This window comes from Microtus ochrogaster, unplaced genomic scaffold, assembly GCF_000317375.1.
Source record: "Microtus ochrogaster isolate Prairie Vole_2 unplaced genomic scaffold, MicOch1.0 UNK5, whole genome shotgun sequence".
Lineage (NCBI taxonomy): Eukaryota > Metazoa > Chordata > Mammalia > Rodentia > Cricetidae > Microtus > Microtus ochrogaster.
In genome coordinates, this window is record NW_004949103.1 from 2,466,003 (window position 1) to 2,487,628 (window position 21,626).

The 21,626-nt window shown below is 42.9% G+C and overlaps 1 protein-coding gene across 2 annotated transcripts in view; it reads right to left on the bottom strand.

Moving 5' to 3' along the window:
* Tbc1d14 (TBC1 domain family member 14) overlaps window positions 1-21,626 on the bottom strand; it is a 104,097-nt gene that overhangs the window by 27,650 nt on the left and 54,821 nt on the right. Inside the window, exons 1-3 of one of the 2 annotated variants that reach the window (XM_005365942.3) lie at window positions 9,411-9,574; window positions 3,712-3,830; window positions 1,681-1,763 (exon numbers count right to left, since the gene is read on the bottom strand). In XM_005365942.3, coding sequence (XP_005365999.1) covers window positions 1,681-1,763; window positions 3,712-3,830; window positions 9,411-9,413 — 205 coding nt within the window. In that variant the 5' untranslated portion in view covers window positions 9,414-9,574. Of the gene's footprint in view, window positions 1-1,680; window positions 1,764-3,711; window positions 3,831-9,410; window positions 9,575-21,626 lie in introns of those variants that run through there. The other variant, XM_013353326.2, reaches the window with a different exon arrangement.

Genomic DNA, 21,626 nt, shown 5'->3' on the forward strand with positions numbered 1-21,626 from the left:
TGTGTGTGTGTGTGTGTATGTGTGTGTGTGTGTATGTATCATGTACATGCCTGGTAACCTCAGAGCTCTAAAGAAGGCATCAAACCCCTGGAACTGGAATTACAGATGGTTGGGAGTTACCATTTGTGTGCTGCGAACAGAGCTTCTACCAGGGCACCAAGTACTCTCAGCCACTGAGCCATGGTTCTAATCATGCACACAATTCCTTAGTTTACTCCATGTTAACTTCTACATCCATGGGTTCTCCAGCCTCAGACTCAGATACCAAACATGAGCACACTGTTTTCTTGTCATATTCCCTGAACAATCCTATGATAAATATCTACATAGTGTAAAACTATTATGGGTAATCTACAGATGACCTGAAATATATAGGAGGATATACATAGTTTATATATACATAGAATATGCCATTTTATAAACAAACCTTAAGCATCTTTAGATTCTGGCAACAGCAAGAAGTTGTGGAACCCACTCACTTATGGATACTTGAGGACAGTTATATTTTTTTATGATGAGACATAACAGAATTTACTAATCACTTTATATAATTTCATAACATTAATTTATACCATAATGCACCCCAATCACTATCATATCTAGAACTTTCTCATCTTCTTGAATATACTTGTTTTTATTAACCACTAACTCCCTGTCTGCCCCTCCCCAGGTGGATCCCCTTCTGCTTAAGAGGATCTCAATACACTGTCTCTCGGCAGTCAAAGAAACGAAATCAGAGTATTTGTCATTTGGTTCCTGGTTTGCTTCATTTTGGAACAATCAGGTTCAACCATTCTGTAACATGTCAGAATTTCCTTCTAAAGGATGAATGATATTCCATTTATTTATTATATGTACTTTTAAAATACTCTAGAGTCCTACAAAGAGAGTTCCAGGACAGTCAGGGCTGTCACACAGAGAAATCCTGTCTCAAAAAACCAAAACCAAAACAAGCACTCCAGATCCAGAGCTATAGGTGTGGTAGTTTGAATGTAATTTGTCCTATAGGCTCATAAAGAGTGTCACTATTAGGAGGTGCGGTCTTATTGGAAAAAGTGTGTCTGAGTTCTTAGATCAGAATGTACAACTCTCAGCCCCTTCTCCAGTACCATGTCTCCCTGCATGCCACCATGCTCTGCACCATGGCGATGGTGAACTAAACCTCTGAAACTGTAATCCATCATCAATTAAATATTTTTCTTTATAAAAGTTGCCATGGTCATGATGTCTCTTCACTGCAACAGAACCCTAACTAAGACATTAGGTGTTGCAAAGGAACTTACCAAATTCACTCATATCTGTGAAAACAGCCCAAGAAGGGGAAAACAGCTGCATGTCACTATTGGCTGCAATTCTTTCTAGCACATACTTCTTACCCTACAGTCTCTTTTCTCATGAAAGTCTATGTGTTCCTGGTGACAGGTTCTTATTATATAGTAAAGACTGGCTTTGAACTCAAATCTCCTGCCTCAACTCCCCAAGTGGTCAGGTTAGCAGGTATGTACTACCATACCCTCCTCTCATGTAAGACTGTTATGCTACCAGGAATAGAGAGAAGTATCATTGTTTGTTTAATGGAAAAACTATACATGTCGAAGTGTAAAGACCGTCACAGAGGAGAGCTCCGGAAGGGAAGAAGAAAGCACCCGCACCACAGGATGTGACGCGCTTTCACAGTACCTCGTTTCTTGGCCTGCACCACCATCTCTTCATATTGCTGTCTATGCTTTTGGGCTTCTTCAGCTGGTTTTGCTGGGAGATTTCTTGATAGGAAATAAGTAGGTTTGCATGTTACAACTAGATAAAAGTCTGAGGAAAAAAATTCCTGAAGCATTATTGAATAAAAGTTAAAAAACCCAAAGTAAAAAAAAAAATCAATTATTTAAAACTATAATTCTTTCATAACCTAAAACTCTATTTGTTTTGTCGAGACAGTTTTACATAGCCCAGGAGACCCTACTACAGTAGCGGCGCAAGTGCTGGGACTAAAGGTATATGCTACTTTGCTCAGCTGGTGACAGAGCCTGGGGCCTTACACACACTAGTCAAGAACTCCACCACCAAGCTATCTCCCTGCAGAGACATTTCTTACAAAGCAAAATACTCACTGTGAAATACTGGGTTATAAAGATACAGACAAAAAAGTATCCTATTCTGCAAAGAAACTGATTTGATTGCAAAGCAGTAGTGTCAACGGCTGATCCTCGCATCAAGATGACCTCACAGTATTATTATATGCCAGTTTAAGAGCTCAGTTTCATATCAGTTCTTGTGATAATCACACTGTCTGCTACAACACTTTAAGAAACATTCCTCTGGATATGTCTATGAGGGAGGGTATTTCCAGACTAGTTTAAAGAAGGAATGTGGGTGACACCATGCCAAAGGCTGGAGGAAGCAAGCTAAGCACCAGCATTATCTCTGCTCCCTGACTGCTGATGCAATGTCATCGGCACCTCACACGCCTGCCACCCTGCCTTCTCCACCATGATAGAGAAACCCTCAAACCGTGAGCCAAAATAAATCCTTACTTCCTTGAGTTTCTTTTGCCGGGTATTTGCCACAGCAATGAGAGCAATAACTAATATAGTTCTGTAGTTCCTTTGTTCTTTTCTATACAAATGCACCCAGAAGCTATACGCTTTCCATAGAAAATGCCAGTGGACTCTGGCAGCTGACTTCATGAGATGTGGTGGCGCCTGGCCTACAGCTCACAAATACCATAACCATAACCACTAAGTTTCCAGTGAGATTGCAACCCACGACCACTGGCTAAACGTGGCAAGTCTCCAGTCTACCTCACAGTACACTAAAAAAGCTGGTCTTCTCTTCACCCTAAAGTCCCAACCTCCTTTTCAGCGTTTCCCCAATTCATGGTCTCCAAGAACCAGGAACTAACAGCAGACACACTCCTGCTTAGACTTCACATTTTAATTTTTTTAATTATATTTTCTCTTTTCTTCTCTCCTCTCTCTCTCTCTCTCTCTCTCTCTCTCTCTCTCTCTCTCTCTCTCTCTCTCTCTGTGTGTGTGTGTGTGTGTGTGTATTCAGAGGGTAACTTTCAAAAGTCAGTTGTCTCTTTCCACCATTCAGGTGCCAGGAATAAAACTCGTCATCAGACTTGGCAGCCAGTGTCTTTCTTTACTCACTGACCATCTCACTGGCCTGACTTCACAGTTTTAAATATCAGAAATTGACAGGACCCTGGAATTGCCTAGCCCAGTGCTGGACAGCTTGTTGTTCTTCCTCAAGTAGGAGACCTTCTCATCAATACACTTTTCTGTGTAAATTCATAATTAGTTTAGCTATGACCTCTTCCTCCAGGAAGATCTCCAAGCATGATCTCCTCACCACACAGCAGGAATAGCAAGGCACCACCCAAGAAACTCCACAGGCCACTCTAGGAGGTGTCCTGCAGACAAAAGTACCTTCAAAGCACCACTTTGGAGCATGCTTGCAGGGTTCCTTGCACTCCCAAATTGGCCTTGTACTTACAAGGGCTACACAATGTAAATCTGGATGGTAAACTATAAGTAAATACTGCCTGAAAGGACAATCCTGGTTAAATTTCTATGACACAGGACAGTTTCCCAAGTCACCATTTGGTGTCACATTGAGTGAAGGCTGACAGAGAGGTAACTCTTCTGCCCTTTCCTGCAAGCTAGCCTCATCCCCACAGCAGATAGCACAGAGGCTCTTCCCCAGACTCACGCAGGTCTGTCCTCAAGGATGAGTGCTGTGGTGGACAACGGCTCAAAATCCAGGTTCTTCCTCACATTCTGCTTTGGAGAGGGTGGCCTGCTTGGTCTTCCCGCCTTGTCTTCATATTCCTAGGACAAAAATACCAAAATGACTCTGGGCCCAGCCAGTTTCCTATTATCAAAAAAGGAGCTGTTTGTAGCCAAGTTAGTTCACTATAAGGATGAGTACAACTCCAAGTCTTCCCTGCTGTTGAGAAGGAAAAGCACAGGCTGGAGGGGCCCAAGATCTCCCTACTGTGCTGATGTTTAGGGTAGGACTGCATACTTCCCTTGCAGGTGGTTATGAAGCTAGACGGGTCTGTAGCCCTTTAACCAGGATTCCCACACAGTGGCAGGTCTTCTGTACTGTGGGTAAGAGATGAATGGCTATCGTAATGGTCACTGCTATACCATCACTACACAATGTCCTGTCAATAATTCTACCATGCCCTGGAAATCGAAAGGTGACCTCCATACACAGAGTCACTAATTTGATTCATAGACTGCAGCCACAGGAGCTTAGTCACACCTGGTGACCCACATTCCAAACGCCCAGGAGAAGGGTTCAGGAGAGTCAGCTTCCAAAATAATGTATGATTTGGGATCCCTGTAAAATCAAAACATATTATTTTCTGGTTGTTTATCCCAGGTGAGGTGCATCCCTAAGGGAGACAATCTGGTTGAAAAAAAAAAAGCAAGTGTGTAATTGCCACAGATTTGTGCCATTCTGGGTGACGAGAGTGGCACTATCCTATGAAGAAGATTTATCAACACAAGCTAGAATATTATTCTCTCACCCAGAAAAGCCAGCTAAAGCTTCTAAAAAGCACAACAGCTTCTGTACACTGGGGCACATAGGGCTAGGATCCTACCTTGCTTACTCCAAAATGGTCCCATAGAAGGGGGAAAATCCCTTTCAGGTACCTATCTATCTAGAACTGAGAGACTGACACTGGCTTCAGACCCTATACAGGGCTGAGCGGTGACAGTTCAGTATCAGCAGCAGGATGCTCCAAGTCCAGTAAGTAAGTAGGTGTCAATATCTTCAGGACAATAGGAAATCTACCCAAAGCTTTGTGCTGACAGTGATTCTAAGGCATTTGGAATTCTGGCAAGAATTAGTAACAATAACCCCATTGTTACCTATCTCCTGAGCCTGGTCTAGTGCAACTTATGTTACAGCCAGTAATCTCGGGTCATAAATGCGATCCCCCAGAATCTGGATGCTTCTTTCCATTTGCTGTGGCTCCAGACACCATCTGACCTGACCTCCCTAACAATCAGTATGGTTAGTATCACCCCACCTTACAGACAAGGTGATGCACGTTCAAAGTTCAGGCCTAGGGCTGCAGGTCCCTCTGCACTGCCACCCTAAGGAGGCCAGACCTCTTTTGTGACTATACCCAAACAAATGTGTAGTTCGGAAAAGAAAACATGGGTTGGGAGGCTTCTGAAACCAGGTTGGACTTGAAACAAAACATAGATCCACTAACCAGGAGCTAAGACTCCAAGCAAAGCATGTTCTTAGAATTCTCAGTCCTGGTTCCCACAGCTACCAGGTAGACATGAGCACTATCAGAGCAGTTGCTGCCAACAACAGGGAGAAAGCCATGCAGTCAGCACAGCCCCTGCAGCACAGGGATAGGATTGCATGCACCATTGCGTTTTTTCCCCCTCAGACCTGAAATGACTCCATAATGCAAGGGAAAATACTGCAGTTTTAAACCAATCAAGGAGTCCAGCAAAGTTTGCAAGCCAAACACAGAAGCAAAAGGAAAGGAATGCTTTATTCAAGACCAAAACATCAGGTTTTGTCAACAAGCACTTCTTACTAACTTAAGAAACAACACTGGCAGTGGCAGCTGATCAGGCTAATGTACCAAGCACTTTCAGGGGCCTCACAAGCAGAGCTGATTTAATCTGCACACCAATCCTCAGAGTCTAAAGATGCCTCCACTACCACCACTACCCCAATCCAAATGGATATATGGAGGCCCACTTATAGATTTGCTCTGTGAAGAATGGGTAAATTGAGCAGATTCTGAGCACTGGGTTCTTTAGAGACATTTCTCACTAACGCATGTAAGCTACACACAGGTAGGACTCCATAGGAAGTAATCTCATTGCATTCAGCCTCAGTGAAGTTTTCAACTCTGACAGAAACCTATAATCCTGAGTCAGTTAGTGCCAAGTGGGGTCAAATAGTATGCTTCATCACACAGGGATGCATGATTAAAATGGTGGAGTCTGGCCTGCCCAAACTTGAAATCCCAGGTAGAACCTTTTCAAAACCCAAATGGTACTTGCAAATACAAATGGAACAGCACTGGGAATGGCCACATGTCCTGCCCCAAACCTAGCTGTTCTCCTACAGCCGCCTAGAGATGTCCACAATAAGCTCTCATACAACCAGACAAACCAGCTCCAGATACAAGAAGACAGTACTCACTCTAAGGCCTGAGAAAAAGCATTCACTACTGACTCATCATCACTAGGGCCATACACAATGCTGCAGAAGGAAAGGTTCAGAAGACCAAGATCTAAGTCCTGCCTTAGGCAAGTCTGGACTATCTCATGCCTCCACTCCCTCATTATAGACAGAAGCCACTGGTAAGACCATGGTGAGAGTTAAATGGGGTAGTATAATGTGATGGCTGCCTGCTCTCTGATGGACTGAGCTCTTTTTGTATGCCAGGCAAAAATCTGTGAGTCTGTGTCCATCTAACCTGCCACTAAAAAGTTTTTCCTGCAAGGAACCAAGCTAGGAAGACTTTTTGTCTTAAGTCAGGTAAAACACTTCTCTGCACCTCTGGGCTTATCAAAAGTGCTGCAGACCAAGAGTAAAACAAGTTGCCTAGACAATCAACTGTAGACTCACCCACCCTGATCATCCCAGCAGAGAGGAATTTAGAAGAGTTTTCTTCAAGGTCCTACTGCAAGACAGTTCAGTTGGTCATGAAAGACTTAAAACAGTAAGAGCCATGAGGCTCAGCAGGTTCAATCCCAAGATCCCACATGGTTCAAAGAAAGAACCAATTCCCACAAGTTATCTCCTGACTGCCACATGCACAATATGGCAAGCAAACACTGTGACATATATGCACATATGTACAGACAAATAAATGTAACTTGAAAATTTAAAAAGGAAACAATTTAAAAGTACACCTACCTACTAAAGGCAATTTGTCTCCATTCTATGCCTATCTGTATGATTCAAACTGCCCAAGTGTAGGTCATTTAAAAATAAATAAATAAAATAAAAACACTTTGCAAGACAGTGATTTATAAGTACCTGGATGAAGTCCCCGACCTGAGCAGTTGGTAATAAATCTCACTGGGGAAGATGAGACCAGGCCAATGCAGCTGCTAACCGTGGGAGAAGCTGTGGGGTGTGGTTTGATTAATGAGAAAGTTCAGAGGAAAAACATCAAGAAGCCTGAACAAGGCCTCAACTTTAGGTAGGGGCTATGAGTAAAGCAAATTTAGTGGAGAAAGAAGACGACCACATAAAGAGAAAGAAGCTCATTTGTGAAGAGACCGTGTGGACCTACTCTTTAAGAGACCCTCACTCCTCTACTTTGCAGGGGCCTCTCTGCAAGGAACGTAGGTACAGGCAAAAGCTACTGCACAAAGCAGACCATGAGAAATGTGGAGGGGTAAGCAATAAGAAGTAAAGGGCCAGAAAGAACAAGACACAGCATCTCATTTATGCCATTTAGGCAAAGACAGATAAGGGCTAACCTGAGGCCATAAGGGTGAGAGACCTTCTGGCAACACAAGCAGTAACCAAGAGAACACCCAATGCCAGTGGGGATGCCCCCATGCATACTGCCTGTGTTCTTGGCAGTCCTGCCCTATGTTGGCTGTTAAGCTAGTTTCTGCTAGCTCAAGTCTCTCCTTCATGGGATGGCCTATTTCAGACATAGATTCTGGTCTGTGGGTTAGCGAGAGCATTTTAATCAGGGCTGATACTGAGTCAAAATTGTTTTGCCTAGCCATTATGGTCTCAACACATAGCTACTCAAAGCTAGTGGAATAACCCAAAGAAGGAGAGGAGTCAGTATATAGGGCTATAAAGTGTTGTGTGAATGTGGGTTAGACCTTATCTGCAGACTGCCTAGAGCCAAGAGCCAGAAGAAAATCAGTAGACAACTGAATTTGTTTTAAAAAGAGACGGAGTATACACACATAACGTGCAAGTGCACGCACACACCCTACAACAGACAAAATTTGTATTGAAAGGAGAGGAGGTCTGATCCGAAGCAATGGAGGAATACTTTCCAGGAGGAAGACAAGAGAAATGGCTTATCAATACTACCCCTAGAACAAGAATTGTGCTACAAAGATAGCCAAGAATGACGTTAATCTAATCAGACCCCCACTAGGTTCTTGGATTAGTCCACCAAGAAGAAAGGGCTATCAATCAGGCCTGTGCTCACATCTGACTCAGCAGCAGAATCTATCTGCTAATGGAAGTCCAAGGTTCAGGACCTATATCAGGAATAGGCCATCCCATTGGGGACTTGAGCTAGCATAAACTAACCCAGGAGACAGCAGAGGGTGGGTCTACCAGCCACAAGCAGTATGCAGGGAGCACTACAGGATGGGCCATCCCCGCCAGCACTGTCTCCCTGAGCACTATCTTCCCCTCCATGCCGTTTCTTTGTCTGCTAAGGGTGAAGAAATGAGAACAAGTAAGCATGAGACATGTACCCAAAGGAGATGCCAGAAACGTCAGGTGCATGGTTGTCACTGTATTACTATAAAACAATTTCCCACAACATTTCTCTAAAAGGGGTACTGAATGGGGCTATGGAGAAGACAAACAAGGCTCAAGTGTGGCATAGCAGAGCTGGTTTCACCCCTTGCTGTCTGTAGCAAGCGTCCGGGAGAAGACTGCTGTTCTAGAACATGAAGCTGTTTTGCCATCTGAAGAGGGAGTGACCCATTCAGGTTTTACAGGTGCTCAGCCCTCCAGAAGATGTGATGGTGACTCGGTGCTTTGACCACAGCGTAGGTAGGTAAAAGCCCTGAACGCCTGGAAAGGCTCCTCCTCTCTGGGCTCTTGTTCTCTAGCCCAGCACAGTATCCTCCCAGAAATTATTCTCTTAAGTTCCCAGGAATGCTGGCCCTGGGAACAGCAGCTCTCAGGAGACCTTCTCTAGTGGTCAAATTACTTACAAACATCAAGAAGACAAAAGTTAACACAGGCACTGGGAGCTGAAATGGACCAAACTGCATGAGTTCTGAGAAACCCAGCTGTGGTCTGTCCTGAGTCTACTGTTCCCCCAGACTCCTTCAAACAAGACCGTTCCATCTCTAGGTGGCCCCTGGCCTAAACTGACCTGACTCTGGAAAAGGAGCAGTGGCTCTAGGGGTGAGAATAAGGGCTGAAAGGGCGATCTCTCTGTACCAACACTGGATCCTGAAAGAAAATCCTGCGAGCAGTAGACACAAAGAAGGCCATGGGAGGAGGTGCCTCACTGGTGTCCCCGGCAAGCTCGGGTTAATGGGTAAAAACAGATAGATGCATGTGATGTACACACACCTGCATTCAGGCTTATATGCACACACCCGCACATACCGCGCACAGGATCAGGCAGGCCTGGAACGGCAGGCCGAGGTGCCGGTGGAAGCCAAGCTGGGACCGCGGACCCACATAAGACTCACCATGAACGCCAGGCCTCAGAGGCGCGTGGCCGGCGGATCCATGCCCAGTGAGTGGAGGCCGGCCTCCCTCCTACCTCTGGACCACTGTTCTACACGCAGCTCTACACTGGGCGGGTGAGGCAGGCGGAGCAGCGGTACGGCAGGACGTTCAATCGCTCACAGATACAGCGATTCCCGGATCCCTGCTCAGTGTTCCTGGGTTGGGCTGGTCTAACTGGCAGGGACCTCCTCCACAAGAGATGGGGCGGGGCTGGCTGAATCAAGGCTCAGTGGCCTCCCTGCCAATCTTGAGGTGACCAGTCCCAGACAGGAACCTCGGGGGTTCTAAATACAGCGAGAAGAGTAAGCAAAAGACTGCATGCAGGAGAGAAAGTTCTGCTTTGTCAGATTATAGGGGAAAAAAAAAAAAAAAACAAACCCAGAAATATGTGTCACCAAAAGAAACTGCATAAACTAATTAATACAGTACCCTCTCAGAAGCTGGCTGGTTATGAGCATGAATAAAGTACATATTGCCGGGCGGTGGTGGCGCACGCCTTTAATCCCAGCACTCGGGAGGCAGAGACAGGTGGATCTCTGTGAGTTCGAGACCAGCCTGGTCTACAAGAGCTAGTTCCAGGACAGGCTCCAAAACCACAGAGAAACCCTGTCTCGAAAAACCAAAAAAGAAAAAAAAAAAAAAAAGTACATACTGACGGGGTTCATGATAGAGCTTGCTTCTGGAAAACAATCCGGAGGGGCATCTGACACTTTCCAGGGTAAAAGAGTTGTTTTCTCAACATGCATTAATTAAAACAAAATAGTACCTTCAGAACAGAGGACTTCACTGTAAACTTCACCTTATAATTTTTTTTTTTTTTTTTACAAATCTGTATAGGGGCCAAAATTATTTTAGGCCGGCCTAGTGTACTGAAACAAACTCGGTAAGAGCATCACAAAGTCCTCTGTCCTTGATGGACCTTCTCACAAGCATCCTGGACTAGGAGTTACAAGGGACCTCACTCACCACTGGATTTTTGAAAACTCAGTACTTAATTTTTCATTCACTAACAGAAACCTCACAAAGAAGGAGCCCTGGAGATCCATCAGAAAAAGGGGCACTGTCATGGCACATAGTAACACCCATAGTAACACCCATGCAGAAAATCTGGGACTCTCGTAAATCCCTGGGGGCAATTCAAAACAGTAGGGCCACTTTGGAAGCAAGTTTCCCAGCTTCTTACACAGCTCAGTACACACCAGCCACACACCTGAGAACTTATCCAAGAGAAACCACCTACAAAAAGGCCTGCTTACAAAACTTCATAGCACTTGTGTGCCAATCAAACTCTAAAACAATCCGAATGTCCACCAGCGGAGGAACGCATGAACAGCTCAGAACCAGCGAAAAGAGGAAATTACTGACACACACATGCTGCTGGTGAAAGGGCCTCTGGAACAGTGCCGCAGCAAAAGCTGCTAGAAGGGAGACAGCCAGGGTGGGGCCATGTATGTGAAATTTATTCCTAAGGAAATTCTCTAGAGAATATACAATTGGTATTTGTCTGAAGAAGGGACTGAGGACTGGCTGCACACTTTGCGTAATGGAAATCCTCCAAAGCTGGATGCAATGGCAGGTGGGCAGCCGTGCATACCCTGGGAGTCACTAAGTGTTCATAGTGAGTGGATTTCATGGTGCATTATAGCATGTTTGCTCAGTGTGGAAGGCACTGGGATCAATCTGAGTTCTGCAAAAATAGGGAGGGGGTCAAATCTGTGGAAGTGCTCAAGGAATAATTTAATAAACCCATATACAAACTCCACCCAGATCACAGTAAAGTGAGAATGTTACAATACTCACCTTAGTTTTAAAACATTTTATCCCTTGAAAGAAGTTGCAGGTGCCATGTCTTCTCCCCTAAATCCTATAACAGCCAGCTCCTTAAGAGGAAGAAAGCAGTGAGGGAGCCAGATAACTGTCCTCCAGGTCTCACCTTCACTGAACACCCTCACAGAAAACACTCCTCAGTGCCTTAACTCAGCAAGGCCCTGCTTCCATCCTGGTTTCAGCAGCATGTATAACCTGTCATTACACGGTCATCTGACTCACATTCTCTCACTGAGCTGGTGAGGGGCCAGCAAAGCACCTGGCAGAGGAGGCACACAGCACTCACTTGTGAATCAGTATGCCAATCACAAGAAGCCACCTGTCCTGACTGCCTGCCATCCAAGCAAGTACTCCAAGTACTTGGCCCCAGAAATAAAGACAAACATGGTTCTTGCCCTAAGTCATTCACAGGCAAGCAAACAGGCAATGTCTATACCAGTGCTCAGTGATATGACAGAAAACTGAGGTTGGGAAGAGACATTCCCCCTCAACAAATACTAATACAGTCTCAGGGGAAGGCAGTTAACAGTACCTTTCTAGAAACAATGCTATCGGCTGAAAGAGAGTTAAGCACCGTGAAGCTCAGTTCTCAGGGACAAGAGCAAGTTCTCGGCCTCTCCATGCCTGTTACCATCCATCACCTGGACTCTCAACACCTAGTGCCTACCCAACATTTTACAAGTTAGCCAACTGGGGCCATAACTGAGTCCACAGATTCACTCACACTAAATCTGGTCAAGATGGCTATAAGCAAGCACTAAAAATGTGTTAGGATGTGTAAATACCATTTACAAAGTTTTGACTACATATTACACCATGAGAGAGCTAGCAGGGTGACTTCTACCAGTGCGTGAAACTTAAAGGACTAATCACACCCTTCAAGACTTTTCTCCATCAAACACTGGCATCAATATTGCATGTCTTAACCCATACAACAAGTTTTCCTCCAGAAGTTTCCTGAAATAACCAGAACACATCCCCAGGCTTCCTGCTTCCCTGTTAGCATGTTTGATCTATCTGCTTAGTTTGTATGTCTATAGCACAGACATCTCTACCTTTGAAGTCAGGGAGGCAAGACTGACTCACCTTCCCTTCCTAGCAGATCAAACACCCAACAGGCCACTGAACAACACAAGGATCAAATGAAGATTATAGGAACAACTTCAGTGCCCAATCCAAGGCTATGGTCAGTAAATCAAGAAATAGCAACTCCTAAAACCACTAAGTAAAAACAAAATCATTCAACAATATGTGAAGCTATAGAAAAATATGTGTTATCAAAAATTAGAAATGGTCTATAGGTTAACAGTACACTAAAGCTGAGCACCATCCTAAGCCATCAATAAGCAGATGCAGTCCGATCCTTGCTCTCTTGAATACATCTGGGTGCTGCTTGAGAGACACACAATAAAGCTACAAACACATGAACAAGAATTTCCAATGAAGAAAAATGCTGTGCAGAAAATACCCCAGCAGGCTGATGACATCCCTTTAGACTTTAGTTGGTCAGGGGAAACCTGAGAAGACACCATCTGAGCTATGACCACCCACTGAAACACACATTGAAGAAAGGGCAAAAGTAATGGCTTAGGGCAGACAAGAAGCCACATGTGATGGGGTGCACTGGGAAGAGGTGGTCCTCCCAAGTTCATAGCAAAGTACACATATTCAGCCCAGTGTGATCAGCAGCCAAGAAGATCTGCACTGAAAGACTTTGTATCAGGAGTTCATACCAGCATAGACTTTCACTTCTTTACAGCACAACCTATGAGGGGACAGGGAAGCTAATCTTAAGAACAGGTGATCTGTAGATTCTGCATTCATATTCAACCAACTGCAGATCAAAAGCATTCCTCCAGGTGGGGGAAACACTGTTGTCTGGACTGGTTATCATAACTCCCTAAACAACACAGCAGTTACATTGTATTGGGAAGTATAAGTATTGTAGAAATAATTTAAGGTGAACATGACAATGTTAGGTTACCATTGTATAAAAGGGACTCCAGTGTCCCAGGATTTGAGGATCCACAGAACGTTCTGGAACAAATATTCTACATGACACTACTATTTAGGTTTCACATTGTAAGAAACCCCATCGGGAAGATGGTCCTTCTCAGCCACTATAGCTTCCTTTTTAGCATCCTCTACCAGGTGAAATTTTTTTCTGCTTCTACTTTGCTGAGTTTTTAATCAGAAATGAATACTGAACTTTGTCAAATACTTTTTCTGCCTCAATAGGACCGTGTGGTTTTCAGTAATACAGTTAGTAATACAGTTGATGACACTGACTGTTTCCCTACATCATGCCGGCCTTGCATTTCTAGGATAAATGTCACTTAGTCCTTTGTGTTGGCGTCAAAACATGTCTTGGGTTCAGTTTGTTAATAACATGCTGAGGATCATGTGTGCTCATAAAGGACACTGGGCTAGGGTTCAGTGTCAGCAGCACTAGCATCAAGGAATGAGTCAGGAAATGTCTTTTTCCTTCTAAATTTGGCAGTGTTTTTAAGCAGATTTCATGAGTGAAACCACGTGGGCCTGAAGATAACTTTTCCGGAAAGTGTCTTATTTTTCTCCTTGTTGTCGTCAAATTCCGTGACAAATGCAACTTTAAGAAGAAAGGGTTTATTGTGGTCCCCAGCTCCAGGAGGATGGTATCCACCACAGTGCAGAAAGCATGGAACAAGAGCAGAAGATCAGTTCATCACATTGCATCAACACACAGGAGGCACAAAGTGACCAAGAAAATGGAGCCCCAGCACCTCAAGGCCCACCCAGTGACCCACTTTCTCTACTAAAGGTCCCCCTCCTAAAGGTTCCACAGCCTTCCCAAACAGCTCCAGCAGTTGGGAACCACATGTTCAAACATGTGAGCCTGGAGAAACATTGCACATTTAAACTACTACAGTATTTAACTAATTTTCTTTTTAAGAGAAAATAATTTAATTTTATTTTATTTGCATGGGTGTTTTGTCTGCATGTGTGTTTGTGTGGGGGTGTTGGATACCCTGGAACAGGAGTTACAGGGGATTGTTAGCTGCCATGTGGGTGCTAGGAATTGAACCCTGGTCCGCTGAAAGAGCAGTCAGTGTTCTTAACCACTGAGCCATATCTCCAGCCCCAACTGTAATTTTCTTGTCTAACAAAAAACAAGACAAAGCCAAAATTGCAGTATGAATCAGTTCACATTTTACCTCGGATGAGTTCTAGTGATTTCTAATTTCCAAGGAAATAGATCATTTCACCTGAGATGACAAATTCCTGTAGAGAGTTGCTCAAAGAATTCCATTTTCCCTCTTAGTTTTGCAGGTTTCACAGTACTATCTATCCCCTTTGCTCATTCCTTTTATTGAAAATCTGTTTCTCTTTCTTTGGTTGTTCAGCTAAGATTGATCAGGACAAAGATCATTCAAAGATCCAGCCCTGGTCTCACTCACTGCCATTTACAGTTCCAATTTCATTTTTATTTCTTCTGTATCGTTTGTTTCACTTGTGCTTTTTAAAATCTTAAGACAGGAACTTGGGTTACTGATGTGAGACCTTCCTTCTTTTAGTCTCATGATATATATTTCCTATCCAAATTTCACCTTCCAAGTTTTGGTATGTTGTATACTTGTTTGTATCAGAATATTTTCTAATTTTCCTTGTGGCTTCCTCAGAAATTTGCTACTTGTTTAATATCCACATTTAGGGGGATGTTCTTAATATTTGTTATTGCTTTTTGTCTAATAAACACTATGGTTAGAAACATTTACTTAACTTTAATCCTTTGGAATCTTTAAAGATTCTGGTGAATGCTCCACATGCACAGGGGATGGCTACTACTGGAGGGGGAATGTTCTGGACAGGTCAGTCAGCTGCTGGAGAGTAGAATTCAGATTCTCCACACCCTGGCCTGCTCCAACTGCAGCTGCTCCTTCTCAGGGTCTTAGAGTAGCACTGACCCTCCACTTGGAAAGTAGAAAGGTCCAGTTTTCTGCATCTCTGCTTGGTGGATTTGCATCAGGCATTAGGTGCAGAAACACTCAGAGCTAAGTGCTCTTCATTAGGCAACAGCTCTCTTTATTTCCGGGAACTAGTTGTGTGAAGCCCAGTTTTTTTTTTTTTTTTTATGACATTAATAGGTCTACCTTAAGGGAGGTGTGATGTGGGAGTGTCATATATCAATCTGTTGATTTCATTGGTTAAGGAATAAAGAAACTGCCTAGGCCCATAGATAAGAACATAGGTGGGTGGAGTAAACAGAACAGAAGGCGGGGAGAAAGAAGCTGAGTCAGTGAGTCGCCATGGTTCTCCCACTCCAGGCAGATGCAGGTTAAGATCATTCCTGGTAAGCCGGCTCGTGGGCTACATAGAATAATAGAAATGGGTTAGATCAATATGTAAGAACTAGCCAATAAGAGGCTGGAACTAATGGGTCAGGCAGTGATTAAAAGAATACAGTTTCCGTGTAATTATTTCGGGGCATAAGCTAAGCTAGCCATGTGGGTGGCCGGGTGCCAGGGACACAGCCCCGCCGCTCCTAATTCAACAGAGGTGCTAAAGATTGAACCCAGGGCTTCATGTACACTAAACACAAAATTCTATGACTAAACTACACCCCAGCTCCATTTTCTCCTCTTTCTTCAGAGTGTTATCTTACATGTTGAATATTTGAAGAGTTCTTTGTAGATGACAGAATTGAGTCACTTTTTTTCAAGCCTCTTTGATAGCACTGGTGTGCCTAGGCCATCTGTATGTAACATAATTTGGTAGGTCTGAATTTAAGTGTCATCTTACCGGATTTATAGTTGCTTTTCTTCCCTATTTCTTCTTTTCTGCCTTCATTTTGAGTTTTCTGAATTTTGTTAATTGTAAAATTTTGCAATTTTAATTTATCTCTCATGTTTTTGGTCATCTTTCTACATAGCTCAATGGTCAGCCTAGGAGCTGAAATATGTATATGCAATTTTCTGTGACCTAATTGGAATCAGCATTTTATCACTTTGAGTAGGAACTCATCACCCTTCCCCTGATATATGATTGACTTGTATGTTACATCTCCATACAGTCGAAGACCCAAACAACACTTAACTATTGCATTTAACCAAACACATTTTTAAAGAACCTACTGAGAATTGACTCTCTACAATTCTGCAATCTGCCATATGTTCTAGTGCAACGACCCTGCAGTGGTCAAATCTTGTACAAACTATAGAAATGATCCCTGAAAGTATAGGGATCTTACTCTCTTACAACAAGACTCCTGGCAGCAAGTGCTCTTACTTTTCATCTGAGAACACTTTCCTTTCACCTTTGTTCTTGATACAACATTCTGGGTTGACAATTCTTTTCTTTCAACAGATCCAAAAATACTGATTCCCTTGACAAGTGTGCATGTGTGTGTGATTTTTTTTGTTTTGTTTTAGATTTTTTATTGTGTGTATGTGGGAAGGGGTTCTGTGCAAGTGTTAGCAAAGCCTCAAAAGAGGACACTGGGTCCCTTGAAGTGCAAATTACAAGTGGCTCAGCCACCCAACCTGGGTGTTACGAACTTAACTATAGTCCTTTGCAAGCACAGCAGCTGCTCTGATTGCTGAACTATCATCTCTCCAGCCCCCTCTGTTGTTACTGATGAGAAACTCATAAGCATTCAAATTACTATTCTCCAATAAGTAACACACTGTTTTTCTCTGAATGCTTGCAGGATATTTTTTGTCTTTATTTTCAGCAGTTTGGTTACAACGTGTCAAAACTTACCTGTTTATAGGATCACTGACTAGACTTAAATCTGTAAGTGAATGACTTGACAAATTTTGGACATAGTCATTTATTTTAATATTCTTTTACTAATAAATTCTTTCTCTTAAGACTTCTGTGGCACAAATTCAAGCTTTGGTGATTCTGGCTTCAACTTTCTAATTTTTTTTTTAAAAAAATTATTGTATATTTGATTGTGTGTGAATACAGGCACACAGGTCCAAAGAGCATGTGTGCAAGTCAGGGGACAATTTTCAGGAGTTGGTTCTTTTCTGCAACAATATGAAATCTAGGAATTCAACTCAGTTTGTGAGGCATGTGCAAGCACCTGTAGCTGCTAAACCATCTCCATCTTACTGGGTTTTAAACATTTTAGTGTGTCTCCTATGTTCAAGATTATATTACTCTACTGACCCTCCTTTGATCTTTGCTGTTAGACTGCATAAGTTCTACTAATCTACCTTAAAACTTACTCTTCCTAACTTGTGTGTTCTGCTATTGGGTGGTCTGCTTAGTTATTTCAGCTGTATTTTTCTGCTATAAATGTTCACTGATTTACTTTCTATTTTTCAACTAATGTTTTCATCTTCCACTCTCAAGAGTGTCTACCCTACTTGCTGGAGCACTCTTCTAGTGGCTTCTTTAAGGTCATACACAATCTCAATATGCACTGATTTTAGGATTGAATCTACTGGTCATCAAAAGACAATCAAGTCCTTAAACCTAATAACTTTGAACTGTATTATAGATTGTTTGTTTTTCAATACAGGGTTTCTCTGTGTGGCTTTGGAGCCTGTCCTGGAACTTGCTCTATAGACCAGGCTGCCTCAAACACAGAGATCCGCCTGTCTCTGCCTCCTGAGTGCTGGGATTAAAGGCACTCACCATCACTGCCTGGCCTAGACTTTTCTTTAAATATTTTTTAGATTTATTTTGTGTACATGGGTGTTTTGCCTGCATGTTTTTCTATGCACCATATGCATGTTTGGTGCTGAGGAAGTGGTAAGCCTCCATATGGGTGCTAGGAACCAAACCTAGATCCTTTGCAAGAACAAGTTCTCCTAACCACTGAGTCAATTCTTCAGCCCATAGACTCTTCAAAAGTTATGTTCCAATACTTGACCTTGTGTAAATGATGACACTATTATAACATATTTGGACTCCAAACATAAAGACCTACAAGTTCCAGCCAGCTTTTCTGTTGAATTGTGATTCTAAACTGTTTTCAGCACTTTTGACTGTCTTGCATGTACACCACCCAGTGGTCAGTCAGAGATTTGCATGTGCTCCATCCATTCTCTTTTACTTAAGGTCGGATCCATGTACCCAGACAGTGGCAGGAAATAAAGGAGTCATAACAAACTTAAAGAAGTCACTTTCCTGCACATCTCTTTGCAATCATCAAGTGTCTTCTAGTTCCCTGAATCTTCCTGCTGTGATTAAATAGCTATACACTTCCCACCACTGTGTTGGTGAGAGAGGGCAAAGCAGATGTACAGATCTTTTCTCACCAGCTTCCCCTCCTGCAGTGTTAGGCTCCTGTCAGACACTATGAGAACTAGAGAGAAAAGAACAGAGAGAGGAGGGCTGGAGAGCTGGCTCAGCTAAGACGAGCCAGGCTCAACTCACACCAGCCACATGGCTGGTCAAAACTGTCTGTAACTCCAATCCCAGAGGTTCTATTGCAATCTTCTGACCTCCCTGGGCACCAGCCACACATGTGGTGCACATAACATACAGGCATAAAACACTCATACTCATAAAATAATAAAATAAATAAAACCTTAAAAAAAAAAAGAACAGAGAGAAGGGGGCTGAAGAGATGGCTCAGCGGTTGAGAGCACGGCTCCTTATCCAGAGGACCTAGGTTCAATTCCCAGCCCCCACATGACAGCTCACAACTGTCTATAACTCCAAGACCTGACACCCTCATACATACATGCAGGCAAAAACAACAATGCACATAAAATAAATTTTAAACAACAACTACGAAAAGAACAGAGGAAAAATAATGCAAAGGATGCTTTCTGCCTATCTCTAAGTATTGGACTCACTCTTCCCCTAGCTATAGAGCCCTTTCTGGTCCTTTCTGTTATGTTAACACTCCTTTCTGAATTTGGTCTGCCCAAGTTCAGGCTAAAAATGCCAGAGAGGGAAAGTCCATTCAGTTTCAGTTCAGCAGTATTCTGAATTATGGTCTTCTTGTTCAGTCCTGCACCATGTGCTCCCTACCACCAGCAAGCAGATGCTCTGTGCACTCTGTTCACACAGTGTGTTTACTGGGTGAGCAGAAGTGGCATATACTTAACTGAATCTAGGACCTTGTTCTAGTTATTTTTCTTTTAATTTGTGTGTGTGCATGTGTGTGTGTGTACATATACATGCCACAACACACAAGTGGAAATCAGAAGCTAACTTGTAGGAGTTGCTTTTCTTCTTCCACCATGTAGGTTCTAGGGTCAGAATTCAGATGTGGTGGCAAGTGCCTTTATTTACTGAGCAGAGTGCTGATCAAAATGAAGGTTGTTTCCTTGCTATTTTAAAAATTATCTGTAGGTTTTCAGCTACCTCCACTGAACAACCATACATATCCTTCCTGTAATGTGTAATCCTTTTATATACCAGACCTCTCAGAAACCAGAGCACAGGAAAATGAATGTCACTCTAAGCTGCTCTGGATTTATGACTTTCTAGGGTTCTCTAACATCTAAAAGCTGATTTGATTCTAGAAGACCACCTAAGTCATTCCTGGATTGATGTGGGATTCTCCTCTGTATGCTGTGAATACCATTGGTTAATAAAGAAACTAGCTTGGCCTATAGCAAGGTAGAAAGGAGACGGAGTCAGAAAGAAGCCATGTAGCCCCACTGAAAACAGACGCCGAAACTTTAGCCGGTAAGCCACAGCCACATAATCATACACAGATTAATAGAAATGGGTTAAGAGTTAACCAATAAGAAGCTAGAGCTAATGGACCAAGCAGTGATTTAATTAACACACTTTCTGTGTGATTATTTCAGGGCTGAGAGTCAGGGAACTAATTATTGGCCTCCCTCAACAAATGCTCAGAAATCTTTTGCAAGTATACTAGACAATAATCTTGAAACTTAACCATCATTTTACTTTTACAGGATCCCATAAAAAGAACATCACCCCCATGAGAGCTGGAAACAATTCTAGAAGACGACATCCCCTCTCCCAGGTATTAAATATTATAGGCCAACAGTTGCTCATGTTTGAGGTTCTTTAGATACATAGAGATTGTATTCTGCCTAGATATGTAATCTTCAACCACTTCAAGGATCTATAGAACACAGCATTTAAATAACTTAAGGTTCTGTTGACATGAGACATGATTGCTCCTGACAGCACCAAACTATTTCCGAGAGAATGTTGAGCATCGAAGACACTCCACTCAGAGTTTGTTTTCATCTTGGCACAACTGGCCTTTGGGAAAGGAACTGCCCATGCCTCAACCACTGACAAAGTACATGGTATCTGGACTGGATAAGCAATATACAAGGAAAATGATTGTCAAACCTTGCCAAGACAGGAAAAGACAGCTCTGAAAATTTTCCTGCCCCGAAAATGGTCTGTCAGTTATACTCAGCCTTAGCCAAAGTTGTTGCTTCAACATTGCAAATGAGACTTTGAGTGATTGCTTGGGTAGTCAATTGTCTCCGTCATATACTGCTTGCTTTGAAAGTTGCTTGATTGCACTTCCTGCCTGCTCAAGTAATATTATCTCAGGCCTTCGATGGGTTTGAAGATTAGACAGTTGTAGTTACCATCCTCTTATGGTTTAGCCAAGTCTAATTCTGATGCCAGACTTAGACTCTTTGGACTAGAATGTCTATTAAAATATTTATCATGTGTTCCTTGATTAATATTGTTTATGTTGGTTGTAATTTTATACTTGATAGCTATTCCTATTGTATATAGTTTGTATTGGGTTTGGATTGCTCTTATTGAGACAAAAGGGGGAGGTAATGGGGAATCTTTGCCAACCAATTATCTTTAAGAGGTAGGACCCGTTGGGAGAGGGTTGGGGGGGAGAGAAGCAGGGAGGGGAGCAGAGAAAAATGTAGAGCTCAATAAAAATAAAAAAAAAGAGGTGGGACCAAGTTAGGGTGTGGCTTTCTAGGACCTAGAGAAAATCGGCAAGCAGCCCAGATGCCCTCTCTGTGTGTGGTTCCCTTGCAGCTCAGCTGAGTTTGGACTTCTCATTCCTGTTTCGTGAGTCTTTCCCTTATAATAAATAAAAATATAATTGTTTTATCTTTTAGCTAGCCTAGTTATTTCCCAAATCAAGCTAACTTCTACACTGGCTATACAAAGCTAACACTGAATCAGTAAGCCTATGGTTGCCATAACTAGCAGCTGCCTTAGCAAGAACCAGCACTTTGGTTTTCTGCTCAACCTTACTCCCTGACAGTTAAGCTAATTGCTCAACAAACAGCAAATAGTGTATACAGAACAAGACTACCCCATTTTGTTCACAAGAGAATATGAACAAAACCCCACCCCTGCTAAGCGGCCAGAGCCCCCATTCATTCAAACCCAGTGGAGAGAGAACTGAAGGCAGCATCTTTACTCTATAGCTCAGTAGC